Source organism: Artemia franciscana, chromosome 6 (assembly GCF_032884065.1).
Source record: "Artemia franciscana chromosome 6, ASM3288406v1, whole genome shotgun sequence".
Lineage (NCBI taxonomy): Eukaryota > Metazoa > Arthropoda > Branchiopoda > Anostraca > Artemiidae > Artemia > Artemia franciscana.
The window spans coordinates 31,506,137-31,531,661 of record NC_088868.1 but is presented as its reverse complement, the minus strand read 5'-3'; the positions used below and the strand labels follow the sequence as shown (position 1 = coordinate 31,531,661).

Sequence of the window (25,525 nt, the reverse complement as noted above, 5' to 3'; positions counted from 1 at the left end):
TGATTAAAAACAGATGTATGGAGTTGACACCAACAAATTTGGAAATTTGGCCTTGAGATTTTTGTATTGTCACTGCAAATGCCGATCAAAGTGGAAACTGATGTCATTGAACAGTATATCCAAGTTGACTTTTACTGAAGTGGAGCGAAACTCGGGGGATGTGAACTTCTTTTCCTGATTGTTTCTAAGTAATTACATTTGCCTCAATTATGTTGTTGCATAATCCAGTTAGAATAAGGCGAGTTCCATTATACATCCCTTCTGAAAAATTTAAGTTACGCAAAAGCATGATTAATGTATTTTTCTTTATTTTTAAGTCATGGTGCGGCCAATTTCAATATCAATCGAATTGCTGAATTCTGGAGTGAATTAAGTTCTTCTTTCCTGTTTATCTTTTACAGAATCATAGCTTCTATAAGGTTTGCATTTTATTAGGAAGCGATCGACAATTTTTGCATTTATTTTACTAACTTCTTCATAGAGAAAAGCTAAAATAACGTAATCCTTCATTAAATCAAAATTTTGATTTGCCAGATATTCTCCAGTACTTCCTCAATTTAACTACCAGTGCAAATCATACCTTTTGGTATTTTGATTTTATTGAAGCCATTTTTGGGAGGATTTCCATTTCCCAGGTCCAGGATGTACCTGGAAATCAGTGGAAATTTTCACTGACGGAAATCGCCTCCAGCAACTAGAATTTTCCCTAAAATCGAAAGTTTGTATTTGTAATGGACCGCAACAACTGATTCGTTAAGTAGGAAAACTTCCACTCGAGCTGATTCTACAGGTTTGCTTGAACCATGTCTTATGCTGGAAATTGAATCTGAAGAAAGTGGAACTTTCAAGCCTAAGGACTTGTGTGCTGTTCGTCCAAAAAAAAAAAAAAAAAAAAAAAAAAAAAAAAAAAAAAAAAAAAAAAAAAAAAAAAAACAAAAAAAACCAGAGTTGATGTAATTCCAGTAAAAACTATACGTTTTATTTTGTGATATTCGCCACAGAGAATATGATTCAAGGTTTTATACCCAAGTGTTCTGTCGGTACCACCTGGTCAATCTATATAAGAAATTTTTTTCCCAACAAAATTAGGATCATTGACAGCCTGTAAAACATTATCTATAATACTCGTTGTCACATGCCTTCTAACCGCACACTTGTTTGTTCTTCACTTTCATTTACGAATCATTCTGATACTCGCAGTCACATATCTTCTAGCCGCTTAATTATTTGTTTTTTCACTTTCGTTTTGAATTTGTTTTGATCCTCGCTATCACTTATCTTATAACCCAATATTCCTTTCTTCTTCATTTTGGATTTTCATCACTTCAGACTAGACCGCGAAGCCGTGCCGAAATAAAACTGAGCGGTAGCGGACAAAATTATGCCGGCGGCAGCACACCGTCAGTTTAACGACATTGCTTCTATTTTTAGAATTTGTTCGACTACTTTTTAAGAGTTTTGAAAACCAAATTGGTATCAGTTTTTTTCAGAATTTAGTCCACATATTTTACAACTTTTTTCAGTCCACCTTTTTAACTTCGTTACCATGACCGAACCTCGGGCAAAGTAAGGACGAGATAACAATCTCAACTTCTAGTAAACATTCTTTTTACCCAAATGATCGATAACAAGACCTTAATTAAACGTAACAAGACCAAATTAAGTCTATATATTTATTGCATGCATAGCTGGGATGGGGATTGTATTGTGTTATTTACTTTCAAGAAACTGTGCCAAGCTGTGCTGACAAACATTTACGTAAATACAAGTAAACCCCATTGATGAAATCGATTATTACCACGAAGTGCGTTGAACTCGAATCCTTCAATGCTGAAGGAGATAAGATTATACCATTCAGCTTAACGTATCCAAGACGTGTAACGTATATAACGTATTAATGTATCTAACGTATATAACGAATTTAATAATAATGTTTGGTAAATTATCCCATACAGTTCCATAGCAATTAAGTTTTCCGACTCCTCTATTATTTTAAGAATTAACTTTATAAGAAAAAAAAACGGTCTTATTCATTAAAAAATTTTAAGTTGTAAATGACTGAAACAGTTTATAGTGACTATGACTCTGGACCGCACAGAAGAACAGAGTAGGTTTAAACAGTTTGAATATCAAAGTTGTTATAAGCCAGCCCTTCAGTGGTTCCAATTCACGAAAATGTAGGAGGGAACAAGGAGTTTTTTAAAGTGAAAGTAAAAACAAAAATATTTTTGGATATCTAAGGGAGGCATTTTTCTTTAATCGTGGTTACAGCGATAGCTGTAATCTAGTAAAAGACGAACACGGATCGTAGTAAAAAATGGCCCGAAACCCAAAACACTAAGTATACCATTATCATTTTGTCCGGTAGGGGAGAATTACCAAAAAAAAAAACTTTAAAAAACACATTGAAAATTAGCAAATGTACATTTTTCTTACTTTTTTAGAAGTCGATTTTTTTTTAGGGGATGAGGTAAAAAAAAGTTACTTGCCCACCAGCTAACACAATTTGCAGTGTTTTAAACATTTAAATATATAAAAAGGACAAGCATGCTTCTCCTTAATCTGGATGCGATAAGACAAGTGGTAATACAGCCAAAATATACTTTATATGTTGTTAAACTAACCTGCAGACTTCCAGAAGACGAAGTATCAACGTGAATACCAATAGAGGCTAGACACTGTGCGACTTCTTGTAACATGAGTTCTTGTGGGGGAGGGTGGCAACGAAGTAATGTAACATCAGGGAACGTCGTGTAGATTTTTCGAGCGACTGCCATGTTAGCCAGCAGCATAAGTTCTTCAATAAGTCTGAAAGGTTAGAAATACTTCTTAAACGAAGTTGAAATGAAATATAATTTAAATTGCCAAGGAAACTAGAAAATGGCTCTAATAAGGGAAATTGACCAACAAGTCTTTTTTTTTTTTATTTAGACTGGATGAAAGAAATTATTATGATAATTTCCTTTCAAATCCAATAATAGTTGTATGAATGATATTGGAATGATTTCCAACTATTGTGATAATATGGCGTTTGGTGACACAAAAAATAACAGCTTCACATCGTCATTCCTTTAACACAGCTTACGTAACATAAGAGCATAAAATGGACAACATTTCAACTATTACTATAACCAACGACTTATTGAGCGTATAATCGGTCTAAGTCCAAGACAGCTCTACATAGTCTTCCTCTTCCCCAATCTATTCAAAGCTTCATTCTTTGCCCCCTTTTAAGGGAGTATTAAATAAAAAAAACTAGTTTTCTAAACTGAAAGTAAGGAGCGACATTAAAACTTAAAACGAACAGAAATTACTCCGTATATGAAATGGGTTGTCCCCTCCGCAATTCCTCGCTCTTTACGCTAAAGTTTGACTCTTTGCCACAATTCTGCTTTTTAAAACAATTAAAAGCTTTAGCGTAAAGAGCGAGGAATTGCGGAGGCGACAACGTTTTTGAACGTTTTTGAATTAATGCATTTTTGATTTTGGCTCTCCGCACCTAAATTATTAAAATGAAATTTTCATATTAATTCTTTTTTGGCTAAATGGCTTTCTCTTAGTTTTGATCAAACGATTTTGAGAAATAAGGGGTGGGGAAGGAGGCCTAGTTGCCCTCCAATTTTTCGGTTACTTAAAAAGGAAACTAGAACTTTTAATTTTTAACGAACGTTTTTATTAGTAAAAAATATACGTAACTTAAGAATTAACTTACGTAACAAACTTTTATATTCTTATATTTTTTATTATGTATATGAGGGGGTTTGTCCCCTCGTTAATACCTCGCTCTTCACACTAAATCTTAAGTTTTGTCCCAATTCTTTAAGAATGACCCCTGAATCAGAAAGGCCGTAGAATAAATAGTTGAAATTACTAAAAATACTTTAGCATAAAGAGCAAGGTATTAATCTCCTCCTAAATACATCGCTCTTTATGCTAAAGTATTTTTAGAACCCCTCATATGCGTAATAATCTCTGTTCGTTTTAAGTTTTAATGCTACTCCTAACTTTCAGTAGAAAAAACGTTTTCATGTTTATTTTTTCATTGTTTTTTTTTATATTAATGCTAGAAAATCCCGCGCCCTTTTCATTGAATTTCTCTTCCCCCATGACATATTCCTCCAAGGTAAGATCCTCCCACATAGCCCTCTCTCCTCAACTCCACCCCCAAACCAAAAAAATCCCCCTGAAAACGTCTGACACTTCCCAATAACCATGACTGTATGTAAACACTGGACAAAGTTTGTAACTTGCAGCCCCTCCCCCAGGGACTGTGGGGGAGTGAATCATTCCAAAGACATAGTTATTGTGGTTTTCGACTATGCGGAACAAAATGGCTATCACAAAATTTTGATCCGTTGACTTTGGGAAAAAAAGAGCGTGGGAGGAGGCCCAGGTGCCCTCCAATTTTTTTGGTCACTTAAAAAGGGCAATAGAACTTTTCATTTCCGTTAGAATGAGCCCTCTTGCGAGATTCTAGGACCACTTGGTCGATACGATGACCCCTGGAAGAAAAAAAAAAAAAAAAAAAAACACGCACCCGTGATCTGTCTTCAGGCAAAAAATACGAAATTCCACATTTTTGTAGACAGGAGCCTGAAATTTTTGCTATAGGGTTCTCTGATACGCTGAATGCGATGGTGTGATTTTCGTTAAGATTCTTTGACTTTTAGGGGGTGTTTTTCCCTATTTTCTAAAATGAGGCAAATTTTCTCAGGCTCGTAACTTCTGATGACAAAGATTAAATTTGATGAAACTTATATATTTAGAATCAGCATGAAAATTTGATTCTTTTAATGTATCTTTTAGCATCAAAGTTCCGTTTTTTAGAGTTTCGTTTACTATTGAGCCGGGTCGCTCCTTACTACAGTTCGTTACCACGAACTGTTTGAAATTTACCTCTCGTTACCTAGTCAGACTTCTTAAAGAAGATTACTATTACTGATTATCCCAAAAATATAACTGTACCTATTTCTCCATAATTTTAATAAGCTTTTGATTTCAGTGATCGCAATAACGAGGAAGACACCGCCTTTCTATCAAGAAAAAAAACTGACAAAAAAGAAGAAAATAAAAAACATATATACTTAAGCGTGAGAGGTTATATTTAACGTAAAGCAACTTAGCCACTTCGCATAGGAAATTATGTTCATAGTATGATAGCTGCTGAATTCCAAAAAAAGTTCTTTTCGAATGAAAGTGAGGAGCAAAATTAAAACTTAAATCGGACATAAATTATTACGTATATGAGGAGGTTCGCCCCCTCTTCAGTACCTCGTTCTTTACTCCAAATATCCAATTCTTTAAAGATGACCCCCTGAATCATTTTAATTAGAATAAATAGCTCTTTGGAAATTACAAAAAAAACTTCAGTGCAAAGTATTGACGCAGTATTGGCAAAGTATTTAGTGCAAAGAATTTAGAGCAAAGTATTGACGAGAGGGGGAGCCCCCTCATATACAAAACAATTTCTGTTTGTTTTAAATTTTAACGTTGTTCCTTACTTTCAGTTGAATTTTTTTTTTTTTTTAATTTTATTTCTGGTTGTTTTTCCAAAGATGCTGGAAAATCTGGCACCCCCTTCATGGAAAATTCCCTTCCCCCATGAAAAATCCCTCCGTGGAAAGATCCTCCCACGTAACCTCCTCCCCCCGACCCTCCCCCCCAGAAAGAAATCCCCCTGAAACCGTCAGTGTACTTCCAAATAACCAATATTATATGTAAACAATGGGCGAAGTTCATACCTTGCAGCCCTCCCTCAGAGACTCTGGGGGATTAAGTCATCCTCAAAGACATGGTTATTATATTTTCGACTATGCTGAACAAAATAACTATCTCAAAATTTTGATCGGACGACTTTGGGAAAAATGAGCGTAGGGGCAGGCCTAGTTGCCCACCAATTTTTTTGGTCACTTAAAAAGGGCACTAGAACGTAGAATTTCCGTTCGAATGAGCCCTCTCGCGATATTCTAGGATCACTGGATCGGTACGATCACCCCTTCGAAGAAAAAAAACTCCACATTTTTGCAGATAGAACCTTGAACCTCTAAAATAGGGTTCTCTGTTACGTTGAATCTAATTCCGTGATTTTCATTACGATTCCATGGCTTTTACGGGTTGTTTCCCCCTTTTTTTTTTAAATAAAGCATATTTTCTCAGACTCGTTACTTTTGATGGGTAAGACTAAAATTGAAAAAAAGCTTATATATTTGAAATCAGCATAAAAATTCCGTATAAAAATCCGATTCTGTTGATGTACTTATTAGTATCAAAATCCCATTTTTAGAGTTTCGGTTACTATTGAACTGAGCCACTCCTTACTTAGAGTTCGTTACCACGAACTGTTTGATAACACAATACATCAACATAAAAACATACACGCACATTTATAAACACAATATAATTCATAACACAATTCATTGATGTATTATAATAGTCAATAACCCAGTCCTATCTGGATGATTCAACTAATTTATTTTCAAATTGAGATTCAAGAACAGGATCCAAAAAAAGCGAATTGACCCCCAGAATAGCTTACAGAATCCAGAAAAAAAATTGAAGTTGTTTTTAAGGTACCATATGACCTTATGCGAAATATCAAAAGAACAATGTCACAGCTCAACTACTGCCTAATCTCTTTAGAGAAAATTAGTTAATTATGCAGGAGATATAAGTAACTATCGGAACACGCGGAAAAATTCGTTATTTCAGAGGGATGAATAAGGAAACAAGACATTTTACATCTGCCCCCGTGGCTGAATTCAACTTCATTTTCGTATATACAATTAAGCTAGACAGGCATTGAGCAAGAGGTTGAAATTTTAAAAACATATTTATCATAACCAAACCTACGGTAGCACATTGCATAGATACTCTCCTTGGGAATCTATCCTAGGGTTCAACTTCCAAAGTCACTAGATTGGGCAACAGGTTCACTACCTGTCCCTGTAAAAAAAAAAAAAGACCAAACAACTGAAAAGTTTACGATAGCCTGTCGAGGAGGCTCAGGAGGATTTTTATAGGAATGATCCGCTCTAAGCAAATACGGGTGAAATTTGCTCCTCGAATTCTCTGACTGCTAAGGATCCGATCCTACATTGGGCTGTCCTGTACTAAGGAATTTCTTACAATGAGCTTGGTTTTGGAGGTATACAGAATAACTCCCCAAGGGGTCATAATAAACCACTATATTTATTACTAGTCAAAGAACCTAAAATAAAAAACAAAAAGGAGATAATGAAAAAAATTGCGTACTCAGTTTGAGGAGGGCCAGAGAAAAACTAGTTTACCACTTTCACCCAAACACAAAATTCGAAGATCCTACCCCCTTCCCCCCCAAAAAAAAGAAAACATTTTCTGGAATTTCTAACTGAGCATCTGAGCCAGGGGACAAAATGGAGTATATTTACCATATAAAGTTGTAGGCTTTCACATTTTAGTGATACCTATTGACTGTGCAACAGTGAAGTATAGTCCCATACCTTTAGGCTTCAGTCCTAAAAAAAACATGTTCTCGCTTGAACATCCGGAAATTAACTGAGCCTGAGTGTAAAAACTCCGGAGAAATTGTTACCCGTTCTATGGTATCGTGGCAGTGTTCAGATTCACGGTCTGCTTGGTGTTACGGAGACTTGCCGATTTTGTACTAAGTAGGATTATTATTTCATGTTAACCAATGAAAAGACATGTTTTCTTGTTGAGTAACGGACTAAGAGGTCGTCAAGATAATTTTTTTCAGTCCTCTTGTATTTCCCTGTATTTGAAGGCATCTTCAAAGGGTTTTGGTTTTATAGTTATATAGTACGACTCGAACCCTAGCAATGCAAGCCCCCAAACCCCATAAAAACACCTGTGCCATCTAAATTTATATTTTAATTCGTTTTTTTTTTAATTTTTGTTTCAGCATCATTAAACAGCTTATTAATGATTTCATGGTGTTCTAAGTTTCTGTTAACCTAAGTAAAACTGCATTTTTTGTACTGTGTTTTAATTCTAGAGAGAAAAAAAGACAAACCTATTACTATCTTTTAACTGATATATTCTAAACCCAGTAGGCATTCCTGTTTCTCTGTCAAGAGTCCAGCCAATTCTTGGCAAATCCAAACGAAGCGCGCCATAGGCATGGCGCCGTTGACGCAAGCTACACGCTATTTTTTGAAGATTCGTTACAACACCACATACATCGTGAATTGTAAAGGGTTTCTGAATCTGAAACAAAAATATTAATGAACAATTAGTGAAAAATACCTTTATTTACAATAAAGTAAAAAAAAAACACTTAATAGGATGAAGACTAATTAGATGGTTCATATTACAAATGAATAGAAGAACATTAGATCTAACGACTTTATTTTATTTGAACCCTTCAATAGGCCATAAAAACAGAGACAATTCACGTGACAGGACCGACTTGAACAAAAAATTTCAACAAATAAAAATACAGAAAAACGGATACAAAATTGTAAACAATAACAGTGGACAAAAAAAACATTTAATTGTAACTTAAACAGGAACTTTTATTAAGAAGCTTGTTTTTAGATGGAGGCGTCCGGATGCAAAACAAAAATATTCCGATTTTTATCTGATTATTAAAAGTCTATCTTTTATCACTTTTTTGTTCAATATTTTCGTTCAAAACATTGTATCCGTTTTTTGACATTTTATTTTGTTTAAATTTGTAAATCCAAGTTGTAATATAAATCTTTCAAAAAGTTGTCAATTTTGAAAATCTGCTTTTCAAGCTAGAAACACTAATATATAAAAAAATATTTTAGTAAAAAAGAAGAATAACCTGAAAAAAATTAAAAAAGAAAAAAAAATGGCACGAGTTTTGATCACAATGGAAAACAAGCGCCCAATCTATGAGTGGGTTGAATTTGCTCAGCCCCAAAGGCAACCCCAACTGAATTTGCAATTGGGCACTCGAAGTCATCTGATTTTTATATCATACGAGCATCTAAACCAATATTCATTAAGGATTAAAGTAGCATATGTTTTTATTTATTAACAACTGCAGCTACCACTGACTGTGTTTCTTATCAAACTACAAACCATAGACAACACATTGAAAATAGCTTAGTAAAGCGACATATATCTCTAGTGCATCCTCTTTCTCCCTTGCTTCATCACTAAAACAGATGAGCCTAGAAATTTCAGGAAAAGCTGATTAGGTCGCATATTTGGCCGAAAGAGGGAATTCTGCCACCTCTGTGCTCAAGGGCGTCAAATAATATTTTCGAGATACATCTTTAACCAAAACGGTCAAAAAATAAAAAACGTGCCTTTGGGGCTGATATAATAAGGGCTTAGGGGTAAGTGCCTCGAATTATTCAAATATTCTGAAAAAAAGATGCTTCATACATATATTTGAGTAGAAACGTTACTATGTAACACCCTAGTCCGAGGAGGTTTTCATTCCTTATGATCGAAATGCCCGCAATGAGGCCCTTGAGTCCGACCTCTTTTAAGTACCCACACCTGAATTCTATTTATGTGCTTTTCGTCACAAAAAAAGGCATTTAATGTTTTCTAAACCAACGGATGACAAATATAAGGCTAATGCTGCAATTTGCAATACAGACGTCCAAAATCAAAGCACATTGAGTTTATTTAAAAAAAAAAATGATGGTCGCGTTAGACTTTTCTGAATTATTAGTCATGTAAAAATTTTAGTCTGTATGATTGGAGGGCCTAAGGTAGGATTCCGCATTCCAAGTCCCCTATAATATTGCCCCCCTTCCCTTATAGACAAGCTGTACATCTTCCAAATCGTGATCACTCAGGAAGTATTTAGGACATGATTACATTGATTAAATTCTAATAATTAGTAATCTTTGACTACAATATGACTCCCAGATTAGAACAAACAAAGTATATAATTCAGCGCAAACGTTCCGCTAACGTTAATTAATAAGGATCCTTGAAAATACTAATTACAGATATGATGCTATTATAGACGCCCTCGTAAAGTACATACTTCTCAAGTGGTAATCATGTCAGGCTTTGCCAAAATCTGAGTCACGCAAGGATAGTCCAAGAGCATGATAAGAGGAGTAACACTTGGGCTCAAAGACCCGTGTCCCCTCCAAAATCAAAATGAAGTTGATTTTAAAGGCGAAGGAACCTAGAACCTACTAAACACATACAACACATACAGTTCTCTATACCCTTAGTCTGTTTTAAAAAGAACCTGGATGCACATACCACAAACCAGAGAATAAGTAATATCCATAATGCATATGAAACCACAAAAGACTTGCTAAATATCCTATATCTGAGTTATCTTCGTTTCCCTTTGAGACGTCTTTCGAAATAGATCGTCTTCCTAATTTTAAATATTAAATTCAAATATTAAATTTGAATCAGCTTTTCTTCGCAATGCACGTCTTCTCCCTCTTGTAAATTGCCTATCAGCCCATGCTATAGTGTGATAGATTAGTTAATAGATCCTAGACCTCATACAATTTGTATGCACCAGTCTCATAATTGACTGACTGACTTTCGCTAAGAACGTCCTTTTCCGTATCGCCATTTACTGAATACATTCAGGACTAAAAAAGAAACAAAGGGAAACACAAATAAATTGAACATACAAAACTACTAAACACTTACAGACATATCCATCAAATGAACTATACAATAAAACTTACCTCAGGCAATTCATTTTGAGCCCAGTCATTCTTTCCTGGATTCTCTATAATTGACTGAGCGTGCTCATAGGCTAACTTCGCACATGATTTTATAACGCTTCGTCCAAACCATTCTTCCTCTATGTCTCCCTCTCCATTCACAACCCACTCAACAGAGAAGGCTAGCCGGTCTTCCCCAGGATTTAGTGAACATAATTGTTCACAAAGAAGCCTCGGTAGCATTGGAACAACCTGAAAATGGACAAATCCAACTTTTCAAAATAAAGAATTGAGCAGATACCTTTTCTAACCCGGGAAAATGGAAAACAATGGCACAAATATACGCCTTTTCTTTACTCTTCATTATTTGGAGAAGTAAAACCTTGCTACCCCTCACCCCTGTAAGAACTAGACCTATTTAGACGTATAAAATAGACATTTGATAATTCAGAGCTGCTGATAGGCTTTCACTTACGAAGCGTACGCTATTCAAAGCTAAGAATATTTTTCTCGCCAACTATTTCCAGCGTATAAAAAGCGGATATTCAAGGAACGTATAATTAGTTTTACTCAGCATTTAAAACTAGAGATGGACAAATTCAACTTTTAAAAATATGAAATTAAACAGAAACCTTCCCAACCAGGACAATTGGCGAAGAGCCAGCCAACTTTTTCCAAATTAGAATATGACTGGTTGCGTTTAAACGTCTTCAATAGACAATTCCCGATATTCAAAAACGCCAGGAACTGTTTCCAGAGGGGAGGGGAAAGTATTACCAAGATTTTTGTTCTTAAGTTTTTATATATTTATTTACTTTAAGAATGGCTGAGTGAGTGAACAAGTAAAGCCTAAATACCACACATTCTCAGACCCATTCTTGACAAGTTTTGATAGTAAAGACAAAGATGTGGCTTCAACAGCAACAAGGCTATGGCAATCTCTTTGTAGTAAATTGCTATAAATAGTGTTTATAAAGATGTCCCCATTCTCAGTTTAAAGCAAGATCTTTATATATACCCCCCCCCCCCAATGGCCCTTCAGCTAGAAAGTTCAATGGGGGGTTGAGGGCAAGCCACCCAGTGCTTTCGCACACCGTTCCTTTTTACCTTTCCCAGATTTCTCCAGGTACCCACTTAAAACTGGGTCGAGTCTGGCTGAGCTTACAGAGTCAAGCGACTGACCCCGCTCCACACCATATAACTAGCGACATCGAGCCCCTGTATTCAAGGACAAGGAATTTCAAGTCTAGTGTGCCAACCACTCGGCAAAGACGGTTTCCCTAAAATATTGATAAACCATTTACTATGAAAACTAAGTAAATGAAAACCAACCTCATCGAAAAGAGCTAAACGATCTAGATATTCAAAAGTGTGGAGGGATAGCGCGGAATCAAAACTGTCATATTTAAACCATTTACGGAGTATGGTTGCCTCGTCAAAACAAATTAAATGACCTGGGGGTATCCAAAAGCATGGATGCCTTCTCCATGCCCTCCTAAAAGGTCTTAAGCTAGCCCTCCACGCCCTCCTCTGAGGGTTCCAGCTAACCCTCCACACTTTTAATACCCAGATCATTTAGTTCTTCTTGATGAGTCAACCTTATTTACCAAAGTAAATAATTTACCACAGCTTTCTAGAGAAGCAATTGAAAAAAAAAAAAAAAAACATATAAAGACCTCGCTTTAAACAGAGAAGATGGGGATATTTCTATAAACCCTACTTGTGGCGATTTAATACAAATCGGGTAAACTAAAATTCCTTCACTAAAATAACCAATTAATTGTCTTAATTACAATAACTTAGGTGGACAGTCTGCACTAATCGCCAAAAAAGAATCCGATCCAAAAATTCACATTTTTGAATGATCTTTGACTTGTAACTTGCTTTGTTCGCCAGTCACTTTGTTTTATTCTGTGTGATTAAACTTCAAAGGGTTAGTTTTTCTTTTAGTTTTTTTTTTTTTTTATTTGGCACTGATGACGACTTGGCGGAGATCTTTATCGAAACACCTGATTTACCTTTCTGTTGTGTTAACTGGCTGAAAATTATCCTCGCTTTTTTATTATTATTATTTTTCTTTGCTGTTTAATCGTGTTTCATGTGTAGCCAGTGATGTTAAAGAATATATTTATTTTTGTGAATTATGTATATGAATTTTTTTAAATATAAATATTTTAACCAAAATATGAAGTAGAAGTAAAATTCTAACAATGGTAATTACATTGTCTCCAACGTACTGACAACTACCGAAATTTAAGCAAAGCGATTTTCGAGACCCCAAAAAATTTAGCAAATAAAACCTTCAAAGAACCAACTGATACCTTTTTTTTACCGTGGGGGGGGGGGGGTAAAATAGTTTTTGTCTTTGACTACAGTTTGTAATCCAATTCCTGGTATTTATGGTTTCTTAATACAACAACAAAAGAGAGAATAATGAGGAATTTTTTCCCAAGACAGTGAACCAACAAAACCTATTTGAATATTTCGGCCCTATATCTAAGGGTCGTCTTCAGCAAAGAAAAAATAAAAACAATAAAACACTTACAATAAAAGTTCTCAGTTAAAAATCCATTTTTTATTTTAAAATAGCCCTGGCATCATTACTTCTTAACGAAAAGTTCAGCCAAGACTTGGCTGAACTTTTCGTTCGTTTCGTTTTGAACTTTTCGCCCTTAGTTATAGGGCCGAAATATTCAAATAGGTTTTGTTGGTTCACTGTCTTGGGAAAAAAGTCCTCATTATTCTCTCTTTTGTTGTTGTATTATGGAAAGGCAGTGTGGTCTTCGTCATTATTTATGGTTTCTTGATTTGGACGAAACAGTAAGAAACAAAATAAATGGGGCAAATGAACTAAGAGGGAAAAAGAGAAAGAGAGAGAGGGAGAGAGAGACTAAGAGAGAAAGAGAGAGAGACTACTGAGGGCAGATAATGATACTTTTCAATATTTGATTGACCTCGATACATATCTTTTTACATCAAAATTGGATCAAAATTGAAATAAAAACTCAAAGTGTAGAAGACTGAAAAGTCAAAACCATGAATATAGAAAAAACGACTAAAAAGTAGAAATTCAAATCCGAAAATCTATGAATATCTGAGAACGAAAGCAAAAACGGATCTGGCTTCACACTACATGATTTTTTTTAACTTGTTTTCCTCTGCTCACTGACTTATGTTAAGTAATTCCTATCCATTTTACACCCATCGTTTCCACTTATTTTCATATATCTTCGAAAAAAAAAAATTTCTAGTCCATTTTGAAACCAGATAATAAAAATAGTGTTGATTATTTCCTTGTAAATTATGATTTATGTGTATAATCTCATCGAGTACTTACACTTGAGAAAGGAGAATGGGACCCAAAGAGGGGGGGGGGGGCTACAACATTAGCTGCTACCCCATAGTTTTTACGTGTTGTTCATTATACATATATATATATATATATATATATATATATATATATATATATATATATATATATATATATATATTATTATTATTATTATTATTATTATTACTATTTATTATATATGTTCCTTTTTTCTGCTTGGATTCAATTAGCTTCACAAGTCAGCTCTTTAGTCTTATCCAAGCTATGATGGTAAAAGTTAAAGTTACGTTAGATTAAAATAAATTTGGTTAAAAATATCAGAAACGGAGTAAAAACCTAAGCTAACCTAGCCCAAATTAACCTGTCTTCATCAAACCTTGCATTAAACTGAAAAAGTTGACAGGCAACACTGACTAATCTAAGGAGAGAAAAAAAAAACCTGCTTCAAACATTCACCAGTGATTGTTGACTTTTACCAATTTCGGACATTCACGGCAACATTTTCACAATTTAAATTAAACACTGATTAAATTAAACGCTAATTAAAACACTAATTAAATGTATTTTTCCAAATTTGCCTTAAAACAAGCATTTTTAATGTCTAAACTTTAAAACTCACGAAACAGTGCAAAATAGCAAATAAAATAAGATTTAAAATGAGGGAAGCCATAAACTTATGGACAAAAAGCTAGCAGCAAACATGCAATATATTACCTAGAAAAATAAAATATGCATTAACCGTTAACTTTAAAATAAATCCCATGCTCACCAGTACAATAAATACCCTGTTCTGAGTGAAGTAAATCAAATTCCAGCAAGATCTTGAATTAATATAGTTTTTAAACTTAGCTAGATTCTGACTGACCCTACTTAGTTTTAGTAAAAAATAAGGAGTATTAGAAGATAGTGATCAATTTGTCTTGTATATTATATGTAGTATGTCTAATAATATTATATTATTATATCTGTATTACAAATAATCCCTAATTCCTTGAAAGGGATTATATTGCGTTGAGAAATGATAGCTCTTTTTTCCTGTCTTTTCTCTCTTTGTCTTTACCTTTTTTCAATGTCTGTCCCACTTATATCGTCTTTGACAAACTACTGCCAGTAGGATATGAGAGGGATATACAGAGGGATAATATGTCCCAAAGAGGGACAAAATACTTCTTTATTGTGTTTGACCCTGCGTCCCCATTTCCCCCCAACAAGCTTGAATTGAACATTTGAGTCCTTCTGCGATGACACTGATACGCCAATAGGTATTAGTCAATTAAAGGTAAGAGAATACTTAACAAATTTGAAAAGATTCCTAATTTATCAGAAATTCAGAATACGTAAAATTGAGTGTTAACCGCTAAGTGTTTTACCATCATTTCTATTGGTCAACACCAACTATGTTTTTATCAAAAATTTTTCTTTTAACAAAGAAAAAGGAATAAACCTTGATCAAATTCAAAGACTTTTTTTAAAGATGGCGATGCGCGACGGCTTTTGCAACATGATGGCCCTTTTATTTAATTTGAATTTTTTTTACAAATGACTTAAAATTTGCACAATAATACTGAGAACAACAACTTTTTTTTATGATGCAGATGCATTTAATAACATATTTTGTCGATCAATTTTCTTTTTCCCGACTGAAGGGATAGAGGAGCGATAGAAGTACATTTCTCAGCTTTTGTTGCGTTGCGAGAGCAACACTTTGGTTTTGTCCCGTTTTTTTTTTTTTTTTTTTTTTTTTTTTTTTTTTTTTTTTTTTTTTATGCGTCCAATCTCAGCTTGTTCCTGGAAACTGGTAAGGGTCTAACCTTTGCGGTTTTTACGAAAACTGTGAACCTCAGGCTGGATTGATGAATATGACATTACATTTTGGAAAGTTCCGCAGAACTCTTGCCTGGGGCAAAAAAGGATGATTTTTGCTTGTCCTCGAGCCAGAGCCTATGGTGTGCGAAGTGAAGTGGAATCATATAGCCTATGTCAGAGAGGAGTATCTGATTTTGTGCAGCCAATCTTTCGTTTCATCAAAGCATGTTTCTGCTTTCGAGTGGAAAGCTCCGTTCTAGCAGCCAAGCAGGCAGGCACAACTTTCAAATTGAAGATGGACTAAAATCTATAAGTGTTAAATGTATGCGGCAGTTACCCGGCCCCACAGCCAATATATCTTCTTTGAGTGATAAATAGAAAATTTACAGAAGCGAAAACGTGGCATTTTCTCACGGGTCCGAAAGTGCTTCCATCTATTGTTTCTATCCATTTCTGTTCGTGATTTCAGCTGAGTTTATCATTCGGTTTTTCGGACTTGGAATTGCAGTAGAGAAATGGTATCAGATGTGCCTATCAAACTTTAAAAGATCTCTCATTGCTAAAGAAATTGGAGCTTATCCTTGGCTCCTTTCTAAGTAGTGACGTTAGAAAGTTGGCCCACGGCAAAAAAAAATCAACTTTTGAACTAAGACAGATAGAATTTTTTTTTCGATGGCAATCGATAGCTCTTAATGAGCTGATCAAAGTATATCACACCACTTTTTTGGTACAAAAAATTCCTTCATGAGGTATACCAGTTTGAAAGTTTCAAGGGGTTGACAACTTCAGTAGTAAGGTACACATTGAAACGAAATCTAGGCCGACACAAATTGTGAGAAATATAGAGGACTTGTAAGCAACAGTTGGCTTTTAGGTAATAATCAACTTAGGCAATGAGGGGTTAGCAACTTTTGCTAGTTGGTGTATCTACCATTTGTTTCCGGTGTATTTGATGGTAAAACCAATTTGGTTCCAGTGGTAAGACATGTAGGGGACTTGTAAGTAATAATCTGCTGTTAGGCTACAATCAACTTCAGCAATGAGGGGTTTGCAACTATGCTAGTTGGTGTACCCATTTATTCGTTTCCGGTGAACTTGACAGGAGAACTTTCACGGGAACTTTCATGGGAGAGGGACTTATAAGTAAGAATCGGTTGACTTTGGGCGAGAAACGGCTGTTAGCTCATAATCATCTTCGGCAATGAGGGGTTTGCCGCTTTTGCTAGTTGGTGTACCTATTATTTGTTTCCGGTGTTTTTGATGGTTAAACCAATTTGGTTCCAGTGTAATAATTCAGTGTAATAAATGTAAGTAATAATCGGCTGTTGGGCTACAATCATCTTCAGTGATGAGGGGTTTGCAACTTTTGCTAGTTGGTGTAACCATTTATTTGTTTCCGGTGAACCTGATGTCTATCACGGGAGAGGGACTTGTAAGTAAGAATCTGTTCACTTTGGGCTAGAAATTTGTGTAAATTGGTGCACATTGTATTCGATCTCTTTAAATCTGACAGAATTAGGTGTTTACACAACGGGTACAAACGATAACGTAAAACAATGAGGTAGTTTCGCAATAATTAGTGTCACCTATGGTATTTTAATCCTGAAAAGTTACGGATAGCTTTATAATACCAACTAGATTATATAAGATATTGTTCCAAGTTTTCACCCGTCACGATGTCTACGATTGAAAAGGATAAACTTCAACTGGCTGCAAAATCAATTTAGTCCCTTCTTTCGATATTATTTTGTAGTTGTTTTTTTCCAACGCTGAGGAAAAGCCTTTGGTCATGTGATAACTGATTGCGTTCTTGTTTGAACATACCGTTTTAAAAACTTCGATAGGCTGACAAGTTCATCATTTAACCGATAGTGAAGAAACAAGCACAAACGAGAATGTGAAACAATGAGATGTTTCGTAATAATTAATAGAATGTCATCTATGGTATTTTGATCCTGAAAAGTTAGGGAAAGCTTTATAATACCAACTAGATTATATAAGATATTGTTCCGAGTTTTTATCCGTCACGATGTCTACGATTGAAAAGGATAAAGTTCATCTGGCTGCAAAGTCAATTTAGTCCCTTCTTTCGATAAAATTTTGTTTTTTCAACGCTGAGGAATAGCCTTGGATCATGTGGTTACTGATCGGTAGCAAAAAAACAAAACCAAAGTGTTGCTCTCGCAACACTTTAGCCGGCGAAGCCAGACAAAGGTTGCCGCAACACTTCACGTTGCCCGGGCAACGTAGGTCTAGTTTCTTTTTCTTTTGTAAAATTACACAACAAATCCACCCTTCGCACCCAAACTTGGGTCCAGAAACGTTAAGCATAAAGGACGTAGTTTCAAAAATATAGATTGGATTTTGGAAATTTTGAGAAGTGTTACTTTTTGAGAAGTGTAATTTTGAGTGTTACTTAAATATTAATAATATTGGAAAGTTTGTCCGAGTAGGTATGAGATATCGTGATGATTTTCTTAAATAATTTGTTTTAGTGTCTTTTCAGTCTATGTTTTGTTGCTGTATTTTTTCGCTTGTTTTGTGTATGTCACCATGGCCCAATTAGGCTTTCGTGTGAATAAATCTATCTATCTAAATCTATATATCTATCTATAAATTGTGAAAGATTTTGTTTACTTTACTTCAGTTACCAGCTAGTTTAAAGGTTAATCTTTTTCTTCCCCCCCCCCAAAAAGAGAAAATCGACTTTACTAAATGATAATGACCCCTTCAACTGATCTTCTGACAAATTAACCTATTCTACATACTGTTAGGGTTAATATATGGAACTAGGGGGGAAATTGCAAAAGTCATGGGATGCTGGGAAGGGTCAGGTCCAATAAATGAGGGAAAACGAAGATCCATGATTTCGGAAAGGATTATACAGAAACACAGCCCAAAATAAAAAGTAAATAGAAAGAACTTGAAAATACATTATCAAACAAAACGTAGCGGAGGGGCGGTGGGGGGGATATAAGTGTGTTTACAGGACAAGAATACATCTTAAGGCCATGGATTTCCCACGAGATATTGCATAAACATGGTATGGTGTTGCACTATGAAGAGATGGACGAGGGCTGTCCTCACCCCTCCATTTTTGCATAATTGAGCTTATGAATATAAACTTTTACTTTTAACTCAAAATATTCCTACAATAAAAAAATAACTATACCACTATTCATTGTTATTTAAAAAGAAAGCGTAAAGAAAGAAAAAGAAAGAATGCATAAAGCCGCCCACCTTTTGAACCAGATAGACGCTAGTTCCTCGGTGACTAGCAGCTGAGTCTAAAGGAGTATTCTCTTTGACAAAGAAACTGACATCTGCAATATGAACACCAATTCGATACCTGTCATCACCTAGGGGAATGCAAGATACGGCATCATCTAAATCGCGAGCTGTGCTGGGGTCAATTGTGAACACACACTGATTTCTAAAATGAATCAAAATATAAACAGTCAATATTCGACCAAGCAGAAAAGAGCATATTTACAACTCTTATTCCAATAGTTCACCTGTCGTTTGACTTACTCGGTTCTTTCCAGAAAATTACTCTACTCATAAAAGAGGGGGATGGAGAGTTCCCAGAACAGATCGGGCAAAAAATACCTCTCCAGGAAGTTGTACCAATACTGAATGTTAGCTGGAAATCGCTTTCTAGCTCTCGGTACTTTAGACGTTAACAATAAACAAGATCTAAGAGCTCAAATGGCACTTGTGACGAGGTCGGAAGAGCCAAGAGCTCATATGGTATGAGCTCTAGCAAAATTCTAAGAATCAATAGATTGCTTTAAAAGGAAAATTAGAGGCTTAATGCCGCTCGGGATTTAAAATAAGAGCTTTGAGTCACGAGGTCCTTCTAAATATCAAAATTCATTAAGGTCCAATCACCCACTCGCAAGTTAAAAATACCTCAATTTTTCTAATTTTTCCTTTCCCTTCAGCCTCCCCTCCCCCAAGATGTTCGAATCGAGGAAAACGACTTTAACAAGTCAATTTGTGCAGCTCCCTGACACACCTACCAATTTTCATCGTCCTAGCACGTCCAGAAGCACCAAACTCGCCAAAGCACTGAACACCACCATCTAACTCCCCCAAAGAGAGTGGATCCAGTCCGGTTACGTCAGTCACGTAACTATGACATTTATAAGCATTTTGCAAAATTTCTGGTTTCCAGCTCCCCCCTCCAATGTCAACAGATCTGGTCGGGATTTCAAACAAGAGTTCTGAGATATAAGTTCCTTCTAAATATCAGATTTCATTAAGATCCGGTCACCCGTTCTTAAGTTAAAAATACCTCAATTTTTCTAAGTTTTCCAAATTAACAACCCCCAGCTCCCCCAAAGAGAACGGATCCGTACCAATTATGCAAATCTCGTATCTATAACTTGAGGATCCCGATATCTCCACTCTAAGCGTTTTCCAAGATTTCAGTTTTCAAGATTTCTGTTCCCCCCCCAACCCTCTATGTCCCCGGATCCGATTCCAATTGAAAATGGAGCATCTTAAACATAAGATTCTTCTATATATCAAGTTTCATTGAGATCCGATCACCCATTCGTAAGATACCTCGATTTCACGTTTTCCAAGAATTCCGGCCTCCCCCTCCAACTCCCTTCAATGTCACTGGATCTGGTCGGGATTTAAAATGAGAGTTTTAAAGCACAAGATCCTTCTAGATATCAAATTTCATTAAGATCTGATCACCAGTACGTAAGTTACAAATACCTCATTTTTTCTAATTGTTCCGAATTTTCACAGCTTTGTATTATTTACGCGCAAGTATAATTTTTATGGCTCTTTATTATTTACGGCCAAAGTATAATTTTTAAGGGTCTTTTCGTGTCGTGTCAAGTCTGCTACGTTAGTCCTAGATGCCAAGCTGGACGTACATACTACACACAGGGCCTTACATAGCTGCAAAGCACAGACTTTAAGACTTGGGACAACATTACTGCAGTAGTTTCGGCCGTAATTACAATTGGCCCGTAAATAACAAATGGGTGTAAATATTATGCAATAATAGATGACAAAAACCATATTTTCTGCAATAATATCACACTGATTGGTGAAAACAAACAATAAAACTAATTAGTTGAACTGGACAAAGTTTTTCATCCGTAACACCTTCATAGGAATCCTATACTTTCTTTTTTTGGCCTATATTTTGGCTAAAAATATAGTTTTTAGCTGATTTTTCATCGACGTTTCTTTATTTAATTTGGCACACACTGCTACCGAAAACTGCATAATTGCATTTGAAAGTCTATTCTATCATTAATCAAATTCCCGATTTTTCATAATTTTTTAAAATACATACGGTTGTTCAAGTTTCCATTTAACCCATACGAAAAATCAAATTCAATTTTCGCTGTCTTTGGTACTCTGAAGAAAATAATTTGAAGAATTTTATTACTTCTACGGTACTCTGAAGAATAGTAATTGTAGAAAAAGAATATACAGGCTGAGGAAATAATTAATTTTAAATTAATGAGTTAGAGCCATTGGTACATCAGGTGGCTTAAAATATTGGGCCCCTTTATTATTTTCACCCCAAGTATAATTTTTACGGCTCTTTATTATTTACAGCACATGTATAATTTTACGATTCTTTATTATTTACGGCCTAACTAAATCTAAGTATATAAGTATAAATCTAAGTAACCTAAGTATAACTTTAAAGGCTCTTTTTGTATCGTGTCCAGACTGTCATATTAATCCTGTGGTAGTCTCGGATACCAAACTGGACATACATACAACACACATGGTCTTACATAGCTGCAATTTTAATTTTTATTATTTTTAATTAATAATTTAGTTAATGGGTCATGGTTAATTTTTAATATTTTAATTTAATTAAGGGGTCACAAAAATACAACAGTAAAACTTTCAACTTTTTTTTTTTTTTTATGTGTTTGTGCTGTTGCATTGATGATTTCTCTTTTCGTTATATAAACACATTTAAAGTCTATATTACACAAACTTTAAAAGTGTGGCCAAATCAGCACCATTTTGCACGGAATTTTTTCCCACCATTAAATTTTCATCACCTTTCATTTTGGAATTTTGCCAGCGAGAAAAGAGACACATTCCCATTCCACGTCTTTGAGTTCAAGTCGAAAGTGAGCAGCTGTTCTTAAAAACCAAAATTTAAACCCCAAATTCTTCTAAATCCAATTGAGCCAAAAGCAAAGAAAACCTATCAGTAAGCCATTTTTACACAATTTTTCGGTCTTTCAATTACAAGCCTTAGCTTGGCTTGAAGTGTTCGAATGGCCTAAAATTTTGAATTTGGTTTTATAGCTTTTGTAAAACTCTTCTAAGCATCAAGGTTAGTTTTTGGCAATTCAGTTGGCAATAAAAGAGAAGCAGGTTCTCTAATCGGATGACAGGAGATCATAAAAAGATTTCAATGAGGTAGTTCATTGGAGGGAGAAATGTGATGGAGGGAGGAACGAAAATGTGAAAGAATGAATGAACATAGAGCTTGCGCAGGTGCGGCTGGGTGGTACGACTATACGTCCTTTTTTCGACTTTAATTTTTTTTTTTTTGAATGGAAGGAGCGAGGGTTTTAAACCAATTTCGGAGGGCGTCCTCCTCCTACGTCTGATTGCAGGGGGACTGTAATATATATATAAATTATAATAATTATAACAAAAATTTATCATAACTGCTCGTAATAAATAAAGAATGACGAAACGGTGACAGGGCTAAAAAAAAGAATGACGAAAAATAGATGGTATTAATATTAGGAGATGTTGAGTCAAAAAAAAGGGCAAAGATTCCTATTACCTTAACATTTTTTTTTAATCAGACCTTCTGAAGATTTAACCGTACCTACGTATGTTATCTTGTCAGCTAATGAAGTTCCTTCGGTTCCTGACATGATGTTTTCATATCTGTCCTCAAAGCTCACTCGAATGGAAAGTTTTTAATGCTGTTGCGTCTCGTGCGGAAGTTTATGATAACTATTTTCCGCCCCTTCCTTAACCTATTGAACCAAATGTTTTAGCGACTATTATGGTTTCCAAGATCCTTGCTTTATTTGACAATCCAATCAAAAGAAAAGAAATGCTGGATAAAGTTACTAGTCATGAATGTGTTAGTAGTGTAAAAAAAGACCAACTGATTGTTCATATAGACAAATCTGCAGTGAATGCTCTTTGATTAAAAATACGGTAACATCTTGTGCGACTAAGATTGTCACAAAAAAAATACTTGGAATTGCTAAAGGAATTCCTCTTGACTTTGATTCTGCAGTGAGCCAGGCATAGCATCGGCTAGTCGTCTTGGTGCCTCTACAGTTGTCAAGATTGAGTTTACAGATCTATTGTCAAAGGCTCGGCTGCTAAAAACAGGACTAAAATCGGCTATGAACTTATTCCAGTTTCTGACCCCACCTAGATGCTGTCACAAGTGTAGATCCCCCAGCCATATCCAGTCCGCCTGTTCCAGTTCAAATCCAAAGTGTGCAATTTGCTCAGGGCCTCATGTCTCTACGAAAGAGTCTCCCTGTAAACTCCCTTCGAAATGTGCAAATTGTGGTGGTCCGCATGTGTCCTTTAGCCTAAAATGTCAAGTCCTTAAAAAAGTTACTTCTGCTGCCAAGTGATGGCTCGCCCGATATCCCTACTCTCTTTTAATATTAATGGCACTAAGGATAAAGCCTCTGTGATCGACGAGTTCATAAATGATTACAACATAGTCTGCTTACAAGAACACCTGCTCTCTTCCACCAGTTCCAGATTCCTACAACGAAGTACATCACATCAGTTATTTCTTATAAATGCCCGCACAACTTTTGGCAGGCCCTAAGGAGGGCTTGCATGTTTTGTGAAGTGGAGTTTAAGTGGTCTAAATCCCACTTACTTATGCTCGAATGATCCTTTTCTTGCCATCCAGTTAGGCAATATTGTTATAACTAACACTTATTTGCCACATAATGCACGTGGAATTGATTCTATGACACGGTTCGCCAAAGCTTGCTGCTCGTTATGCTCAGCTGTTAAGCAATTCGCTGATTCCGAACTTACATATCTGATTGTTGGTGACTTGAACTGCAATATTTTAGATAACTCGGCCAGAACTCACTGCTTGTTAGATTTAGTTCCTGATTATAGAATTGCGCCAAAGGATCAGTCCTATGCTTACGTTCATCATTCAGGAAGTGTATCAAATATTGACCATGTAATTTGTTCGCCAAGTCTCAGTATTTCTGAAGTGCATGTCCTTACGGATGAACAAGACATTGATCATATGCCGATGTCATTTACGTTTTCCCTATCTGATGTTCCTGTATATTCCTCTATTCCTAAGCCCTCAGGGTGTTTCGACAAGTATAATTGGAATCGTGCAAATATTGCCCTTTACAGTGTGACGCTTGCTACACTACTTAGTTCTATTCGTATTCCGTTTCATTTGCTCCAGACGCAGGTGCCTGTGAAAAATTTGGTTGCCGATATTAACCTGTACTATTCTCAAATTATTTCGTGTTTGAGTAAACGCTGAGTCTTGTGCTGTCCCTTGTGAACGAGTTAGGTTAGGGACTCGTCAACCTGTGTGGAAAAATGATCCAGAGTTGAAGTCGATTAAGAACCGTGCAAAGTTATGGTTGCGTATATGGTCAGAATGCGGAAGGCCTGCTTCTGGTATTGTTTTCAGTACTAAAAATCGCACTAAATCTGCTTATAAGAAATACCTTTGTGCAGTCCGATTTCGGGGTCTTGATTTTCCATCAAATCCAAGCGATTGGAAGAATGTTTTAAATTCTAGTAAAATTATTAGTGATGGTCCTGGCAATTATATTGCTAAGTCAGCTTGGGAATCGCATTATGCTGCTATTTTTCCCGGATTAATTATGCAGTTCATTCACGTTTTTCAGCTGTTTTGAAACGTATGCTACCGTCTGCTCTATCTCAGCAGGATATAGTACCGATATCCGCTGATTCAATTTACCTGGCTATTAAAAGGCTTAAGCCTAAGTCAGTTGACACCGATGGAATATCAGTGAATCATTTAAAACCTGATTGCCCCCTTTAATATCGCATTTACAACTACTTTTTCAAATGTGTTTGTGTTGTTCTGTCGTGCCGGACAGTTTCTTGTGTGGCACAGTTACTTCTATTTTAAAAAGGGGGAAAGATCAATTTTCATGTTCATCTTATCGTCCTATCACTGTTTCTTATACCTAAAGCAAAGTCCTTGAGTATTTACTTCTCCCTTCTATAAAAGATAATATAAATTTTGGAGTTAACCAGTTTGGTTTTCAGCGTGGTCTGGGATGTCAGCATGCCCATAAGCTCTTTCTACTCTGCGTTCTGATGCTTCCGGGAAGGGCTATGATCTTTATTTTTGTTCTTTAGATCTATCTAAGGCTTTTGATTCTGTAGTTCATTCCCAAGCCCTGTTTTCTTTGCTTAAATTTGGAGTGAATGTTTCTATTGTTTCTTTATTAAAATGTTGGCATGGTCATTCTTTCCTTCATGTTAAATCTTCTCCTTCTGATCCTTCTATGTTAAAGATCACCGTAAGACAATGTGTGAGACAAGGTGGAGTTTCATCTCAATCAATTTTCAAAATTTGTATTGCTGATATTTTAAATAGTCTTCCAACAACTTACCTTTTAGGTAGTTCAAATGTCTCATTAGCAGAACTAAATCTGGGCATTCGGCTTCTGTTCGTTCTATCTCTACTGCTTTCTCGAATGTAGGTCTAACCCTTAACCCTGATAAATGTGAATTCCTTCACTTTGGTCCTTCTCCT

General features: G+C 35.6%; 1 protein-coding gene across 1 annotated transcript in view; it reads right to left on the bottom strand.

Annotated features, from left to right (window-relative positions):
* The window catches only part of LOC136028542 (DIS3-like exonuclease 2), a gene marked incomplete at its 5' end in the record, with an annotated part of 34,073 nt that extends 14,822 nt beyond the window's left edge, over positions 1 to 19,251 (bottom strand). The window contains 4 exons of the mRNA XM_065706390.1: positions 2,625 to 2,808; positions 8,012 to 8,205; positions 10,647 to 10,877; positions 19,003 to 19,251. Coding sequence (XP_065562462.1) covers positions 2,625 to 2,808; positions 8,012 to 8,205; positions 10,647 to 10,877; positions 19,003 to 19,251 — 858 coding nt within the window. The remainder of the gene's footprint in view (positions 1 to 2,624; positions 2,809 to 8,011; positions 8,206 to 10,646; positions 10,878 to 19,002) is intronic.
* Positions 19,252 to 25,525: the final 6,274 nt, after the last annotated feature.